This window comes from Pollachius pollachius (assembly GCF_949987615.1).
Source record: "Pollachius pollachius genome assembly, chromosome: 2".
NCBI classification, from domain to species: Eukaryota; Metazoa; Chordata; class Actinopteri; order Gadiformes; family Gadidae; genus Pollachius; species Pollachius pollachius.
In genome coordinates this window covers 51,523,463-51,530,962 of record NC_136935.1, presented here as the reverse complement: position 1 = coordinate 51,530,962, position 7,500 = coordinate 51,523,463, and the positions used below count along the sequence as shown (strand labels likewise).

The following is a 7,500-nucleotide window of genomic DNA, read 5'->3' as shown; positions in this document are numbered from 1 at the left end:
CGCTCCGTCTGGCTATCTGAGGGAGGCCATAGGCTTGAAACTAACTATCAGTTTCCTGTTTCCCAAATATGGTTATATAAGGCTGTGTAACATCGTGGTATGGGCTTCGGTATCTGACTCAAGGCAAGTGTCATTTCTAATTCCCAGAATGCACTATAATGGTATTATAGCTCATTGATGCTCATTTTCAGACCCGGATCTTCTGAATAATAGGTTTGATACATTCAGTACAATATTTGCTCTATGACTCTATTCTATATTCACTTTATTTCACTGCCTGCCACACACAGGGATGATGATTGGTGGTGTCAGAGTGGCAGTTCTGTCACAGCCTCTTTAGGTGCTTAAGCAGGAGAGAAGAGTCTGTAGTGAGATCCTGTAGTCCCCCTTTGCATCTCGACAGTCCTCGTGTATCTTCTGAGGAATCTGCATTCCCAGGAGTCAGGAACATTCTTCCACTTAAAGTCCAAGCAGAGATTTCCCCAGAGGTCTTCATTATGTTTATCACTCTGCGTGATATCCAGTATCTCACAGACCTGAGGTCGGACGGAAACGTCCCTTGTCCAATGGGATTTTTACCCCATTTTGCCTTTTATTTAGATTAAATGGTACATTTGACCCTACTGCTTACAAGACAGGCTGATATGGTATACTTTAATATAGATAATATAGTTATAATAAAGTTTGATATAGCGATATACATTCTGCACAGCCTCATCATGTTAGCAAATCTTTGTTCCTTCTTTGCACTACACGACACCGATACCAATGCGGGAGTAGATGGTTTGTAGTCGCTTGCAGGGTTGTTTATATCTAAACACGCATGACAGTCCATCATTACCTCTGTACAGGCTGACAGTCTGAGAACTCACGCTGAGGACTAGCGGCCACAGGGACAGCTAACGCTCTCCGTCTAACCTCCTCTCTGTGTTGACACCACACAGCAAGCGGCATGTCCGTGTGTATGTGTGCATGTATGTGTGCGCGTGCATGTGTTTGTGTGTGTGTGTGTGTGTGTGTGTGTGTGTGTGTGTGTGAGCGGGACTTAAAGGGAGCGAGGAGCTGCGATCCGATTGGCCCGTCCTCTCGCTCTATCGCTGGGGAGTGTTGACTGCAGGAGCGGGGCGACTTTCCTCTCAGGAAACAGTTAGTTATCAAAGGCATCGCCCCCCCCCCCCCCGGGCCCGTCTCCCCCTCAGAGATATGCCTACTGCCTCCTATTAGAGGTCCTCCTCTGATCTGACCCACTGATCATCACCCTCTGGCCGCTGGGTGTGTGCGTTACGCTGCCAGGTTCTGGGTGAGTGGGTCCGGTTCTGTCCAAGCGTTCAGACATCAACAGGGTTTCCCAGGGTCGTGGTTCTGCAGAACTCCATTGAAGTGCTGCGCCAAGGTTTGAGGAGATAGAGTCGGAGGAACCGTAGACTTGATCCACAGTCTGCGGACAGGGCATGAATCTTTCAGAGCACCCCTGTGTGTGTGTGTGTGTGCGTGCGTGCGTGCGTGCGTGCGTGCGTGCGTGTGTGTGTGGTGTCTGCACTCTATTTTAAAACCCAGGCATTAAAGTGGTGGTAAGGCACCAGCTCGGACACCCAGGGTGCTACACACACACACACACACACACACACACACACACACGCACACACACACACTGCACACAGCGGTCCGCACACCTGCTCTGACCACCAGCACCACTGCGGCCCCAGCCTGCGTTCCCCCTCAGCAGGCAGCAGGCCCCAGGTGCAACTGAGCTCCGCGTCGTCAGGGCTATTCTGCGACTGACGGCTCCGGGCGGGCCGAGGTCAGTGTGAAGACAGCGGCCATAAAGTCCAGGAGTCTCCGGCGGCTACGTGCCTCCCTGTTATCATTCTGGAGTAAACGACGAGGCAACGCGAGAGACATACCCTTCCCTATATGGGCTTTGTTTGGGAGTTCACTTGCCTGGCTGTTTAGGTCCACAGCAAAAACAGACTGCAACTGAGAAGAGGCCCATAAATGGGCATCGCAGCACGGGACTGTAACATCTAGGGAGGGAGAGAGTGGAGGGGGGGAGAGGGGGAGAGAGAGAGGAGGAGAGGGAGAGAGGGGGAGAGAGAGAGAGGGGGAGAGGGGGAGAGAGGGGGAGAGAGAGGGGGGGAGGGAGGGAGAGGGAGGGAGAGAGGGGGAGAAAGAGAGGGGGAGAGGGGAGAGAGAGGGAGGGGGGGGGAGAGAGGGAGAGAGAGGAAGAGAGAGGGGGAGAGGGGGTTGGGTTGGTAGTGGGAGAGAGAGAGGGAGGCAAGGAGATGACAGGGAGGGGGAAGGAGGAAGATGGAAGAAGAGAGAGGGGGGAGATAGAACGGTAAGGGGCTTCAATCATAAACAGGGGCTCCCTGTTTATGATTATTAATACATGTGCAAATTGGTGACAAATCCATCGGCGTTGACAGGATCTTCTGGGTAATCCCAGTTCCTTCCTCCAGTCGTTCCCAGAGTGAGTAAATCTCTAGACCGGGAGCGTTGGTTGTTGTGTTTCCCCTGTGGCGTGTGTGACCGCGGACGGGGGTCTGTGAGAACCACTCGTTAGTCCCTGGACGGCTTTAAAAAAGAAGAACTCTCAGTTTCCACTGCTGGCTGGAGACAGCTCCTCTGGTGGCGCTCTGGTTCACTCAAACCACAAACCCAACCGTCACCACAGCCTCACACATGAAGGTTAATAGTGCTTAGTGATGACTCATGTCATGATGACTAGATATTAATAGAGCGCAGTACTACCCTGTTGTCCATAGCGACGATACTATCTTACTTCAGCTGATTGTATTGCAACACACACAGCATATTAGCTTCTCTTGTTGAAGACGCATTTGGTGTTCGTTTTTAGACCTTTATTCACTGAATATATGTTTCATGTATTAATATACCCCCTTATATCTTATATCCTATCCTAGCTCTCTTTGTTGTGTACGGGTAATGGGTTAACCTAGTGATTGTTAGTGCTTGGCACTTGGTTCTATGAATAGCCTTACTGTACCGACAGCAAGATATTGTTGTTCCTCTTTCTTCTGACAAATATACTTATTGTAAGTCTCTTATGATAAAAGCGTCAGATGTAAATGTAAATATATGTGCCATTTATTCAGTGGAGATTAAAAACACAAGTGTCCTTCAGGCTTCCCATGGCCACCTCCAGTCATCTCTATCCATCTCCTCTCTGCATCCCCACTGTACCGATGCTGACCTCTGACCTCCCTCCCTCCCCCCTTCCTCCCTCCCCCACAGTCGGCCCGCGACCCCGATCCCAAGATGTCGAAGAAGGCGCCCAGCGACGACGAGAAGTTCCTGTACGTGGACAAGGACTTCATCAACAGCCCTGTGGCCCAGGCTGACTGGTCCGCCAAGAAGCTGGTCTGGATCCCGTCGGAGAAGCACGGCTTCGAGGCGGCCAGCGTCAAGGAGGAGCACGGCGAGGAGGTGCTGGTGGAGCTGGCCGACAACGGCAAGAAGGTGACGGTGAACAAGGACGACATCCAGAAGATGAACCCGCCCAAGTTCAGCAAGGTGGAGGACATGGCGGAGCTCACCTGCCTGAACGAGGCCTCCGTGCTCCACAACCTCCGCGAGCGCTACTTCTCTGGGCTCATCTACGTAGGTCCCTGGGGGGGGGGGGGGGGTGTTGTGGTGTGTGTGTGTGTGTGTGCGTGTGCACCTGTGTGTCTCTGTGTGTGTTTGTCTGTGTGTCTGTAGGTGTGTGTGCGTGTGTGTGTGTGTGGGGGTCTGTGTTTCTGTGTGGCTGTGTGTGTGTGTGTGTGTGTGTGTGTGTGTGTGTGCGTGTGTGTGTGTGTGTGTGTGTGTGTGTGTTTGCGCATGCAATGTACACAATGCGTAAACGCCCACACACACAAACGAGTCTACGTTCATTCCTTAGTTTGGACCAGTTGACCTTCATCAATCGTTCCCTACCCCTGAGTTCCCCTCCTCTTCCTCCTGCTCCAGACGTACTCTGGCCTCTTCTGTGTGGTGATCAACCCCTACAAAATGCTGCCCATCTACTCAGAGAAGATCATCGACATGTACAAAGGCAAGAAGCGCCACGAGGTGCCGCCCCACATCTACTCCATCACCGACAACGCCTACAGAAACATGATGCAAGGTAAAGTATTGCTTTTAACGCTCGTATCTCACCCTGACCTTCGTCTGTGTCGTCCTAGAGGAGTAACGCCTTTCAACAGCCAGTTCTTTAGCAGTTCACTAAATCACAGCTCGCTTCACTCCCTGTTGGCCGCGGATGAGAAAGGAACTAGCTCAGCGCTACGCTACGGTAGCTCCGGCGGTCTGCTAGCCTCTGCCTCAGCCCCATCCGTCTTGTGCTGAAGTGTTGCCTGACAGATTAAAGGGTTTGTTATGGATTATTCTCCATGGCAGCTGTCACGTCCGTCTTGTCAGAGGAGTAGGGCCGTCTGCTCGGCTGCCCCAGCGCTGTCAGTCTGTCCTGGTCTCGCTCCGCACACGGTCGTAGCCTCAGTCAATGTCTGCGTGAAAGAATACTAACTACAACAACAATCAAACACACACAGAACCATTAGTATGTATGCTGGGGGCGGCAGTTGCTCAGGAGGTAGAGCGGGTCGGCTGGTAACCTGAAGGTTGCTGGTTCGATCCCCGGCTCCTCCTAGCTGAGTGCCGAGGTGCCCCTGAGCGAGACACCTCGCCCAAACGGCTCCTGACGAGCCTTGCGTGGTTGAGTGTGTGAATGAATGGTGTCACGTTGTTTTGGATAAAAGCGTCTGCAAGAATCCCCCAAATGTTGATGTAAGCTATGGAGCTCATGAAGGTAACACTTGCTCTACTCAGATACATCTGATCGTGCCGAGCCCGGCCAGCCAGGCTGACCCACCGTCACCACCTCAGAGTCAGTGGCTAAGCCCTGCTTACAGTAAATGCCTCCTTGGCTCGCGGTGCCGTAGATCATAGCCCCAGCGTGGCTCCGTTCCCACAGAGCCTGTGTGTCCGGGTCCAGCGGAGCGGGGTCATGCCCACTTAGTCCCACGCCCCCCGCGGCTCCACCGGGCTGCTCTCTCTGAGGGGCTGACATCTGGAGGGAACGATGGGTGGAGGACTGGAAGACATTTCCTGTTTTACCCCCACCCACCCCGGCCCAGCCCACTTCCCCACTTTCCCACCACCACCACCACCACCACCTCCCACCACTGAATCTGATACTCCAAATTCTCCCCCGGTGTTGTTTTATGGGCAAGTCATATGTTATATAAATAGCATTTCCTCGCATTCTGCCGCTCGCACCACAGTCCGGTCAGCGGAGCTTTAGGAAGGGAGGAGGAGTGACTCAGACGTACATTAGGCACGCAGAGTAAACCGTGGTGGCCAATCAGGAAACCGGTTTGCACCCACTCTGTGGAGTCGGAACATCAGTTTGAACGCTTTGTTTGTCTCGCCTGTCTCCGGGTGTCTCTTTGTTATAAGATGTGACACTCAAGGCCTCATCCACATAAGGGATGAGGACTCAGACCAAAGCAAGTCATTCATTTACATTTACATTGAGGGCGTTTAGCAGAAACTTTTATCCAAAGCGACTTACAATAAGAACATTTGTCAGAAGAAATGGAAACAACAATATATCTCTTGGTACAGTTAGGATGTTCATAGAACCAAGTGCCAAGCACTAACCATCACTAGGTTAACCCATTCCCCGTATACAACAAAGATAGCTAGGGAAAGATGCTACACAATGCAAAGTACTATTTTTAAGTGCCAGGACGTACAACATCTAAGTACATATAAGCAACACATCAAGTAAATTCAGCCACACAAACGTTCTGTTGACAGCTAGTGTTTAGCTGTACCACTACTGAGGAAATGGGATGTTGGTCTGATCGGCGTTGGTACAAATCAAACACGTATGACATGTTACCCTGAGGAGCAGAATGTGGAACTGCAACCAGCACTGGTGTTTGTTGAGGACGATTGGAAAGATGAAAGAACGAAAACAGGATACCTAAAGATACTTTCAGGATAATATGTGTTTCATATGTATGAACTTTTGCACATTTGCAAAGAAAGTACTACGACCGCTCCAACTTCACATTAGAATTTGGTTTATCTGGTGTAAAGCTCACCTGAGTTCAGCAACGAGGCTAAAGAAGGATATTCTTCTAAAGTTCATAGCCAGATCTGTCTTAAAGCTGTATTGATGTTCAACTTGAGTCTTTAAAACCAAGTTATGAATCTTTAAGCACTTCCAGCTACAACACTTGAACATTTTGACATTAGGATTAAGTACGAGAAGAATCCCAAAAGCGCTAATATCTCTTTGATGCCACCGAACGGTGTCTGAGCTGGAGCGCCATAGTTGGAACAGGAATCCGGAGCGTTTATAGGAGCATCCGTCATGAGGCAGGAAGTGGACCAGCTGGAACCGAGCTCTGACGTTCCTCTTGGAGCGTAGGCTGACAGAAGACCTTTAAAATGATAATGGGGAGAGACACATCGTTATATCATTGGTGTTATGAATAGTATGAGTTATTTAGATGTATTACTGTTGTTACTCTCAGTAGTAGTGGAAGTAGTTGAGTAGGAGCAGGGGTATTTGTAGTCATAGTATTGGCAGTGGTGGTAGTAGTGGTAGTAACAGTAGTAATGGTAGTCATATTATTGGTCGTAGTGGTAGTAGTAATGATGGTATAGTGGTAGTATAGTAGTAGTAATGGTAGTCATAGTAGTGCTATTAGTAGTAGTTGTAGAAGTTGTAGTAGTGGTAGTCGTAGTGATGGTTTATTAGTAGTGTATTAGTAGTAAGGGTAGTGATAGTATTGGTAGTAGTAGTAGTAGTTATGGTAGCATTCCTTTGAGTAGTCCAACGCTCCTTGGCAGGTTTGGGAGCAGGTTGTGTTTGGACAGGAAACAGTGGTGTATACAGCCTCCTCTTAATGTGTAAATACCCCCCAGCGACCCAGGACACACAGCAGCATCCCTGCTCCGAGGCTGTTTGGATTAGCCTCTCCCACAGCTAGAGGCTCTGTTCCTGTCCCTGCACCTCCTCCTGGCTCGCTCTCCTTCCAGCCTCCCCTTCTCTCTCTGCCTTAATTAGGGAATGAAAAGAGAGGGACCTGCCCAGCCAGACGCCGCTGCCAGGTCACTCCAAAAGGAGGAGTAGCCTCAGAGGGAGGTCACTCCAAAGGGAGGAGTAGCCTCAGAGGGAGGTCCACGAGCCAGCAGCACAGTGAGGCTCACTGGTGACCACCTGCAGCTGCAGACGGAGAGAGTGGAGGAGATGTAGTGAGTGAGGGTGAATGCTAGAGGAGGATTCCTCTTAGTGAGTGAGGGTGAATGCTAGAGGAGGAGTCCTCTTAGTGAGTGAGGGTGAATGCTAAGAGGAGGAGTCCTCTTAGTGAGTGAGGGTGAATGCTAAGAGGAGGAGTCCTCTTAGTGAGTGAGGGTGAATGCTAGAGGAGGATTCCTCTTAGTGAGTGAGGGTGAATGCTAGAGGAGGATTCCTCTTAGTGAGTG

General features: G+C 50.6%; 1 protein-coding gene across 2 annotated transcripts in view; it reads left to right on the top strand.

Moving 5' to 3' along the window:
• LOC307092150 (myosin-11-like) overlaps positions 1–7,500 on the top strand; it is a 39,470-nt gene that overhangs the window by 954 nt on the left and 31,016 nt on the right. For both annotated transcript variants that reach the window (XM_079759051.1, XM_079759052.1), the window contains exons 2-3: positions 3,256–3,621; positions 3,970–4,126. In XM_079759051.1, coding sequence (XP_079615177.1) covers positions 3,280–3,621; positions 3,970–4,126 — 499 coding nt within the window. In that variant the 5' untranslated portion in view covers positions 3,256–3,279. The remainder of the gene's footprint in view (positions 1–3,255; positions 3,622–3,969; positions 4,127–7,500) is intronic.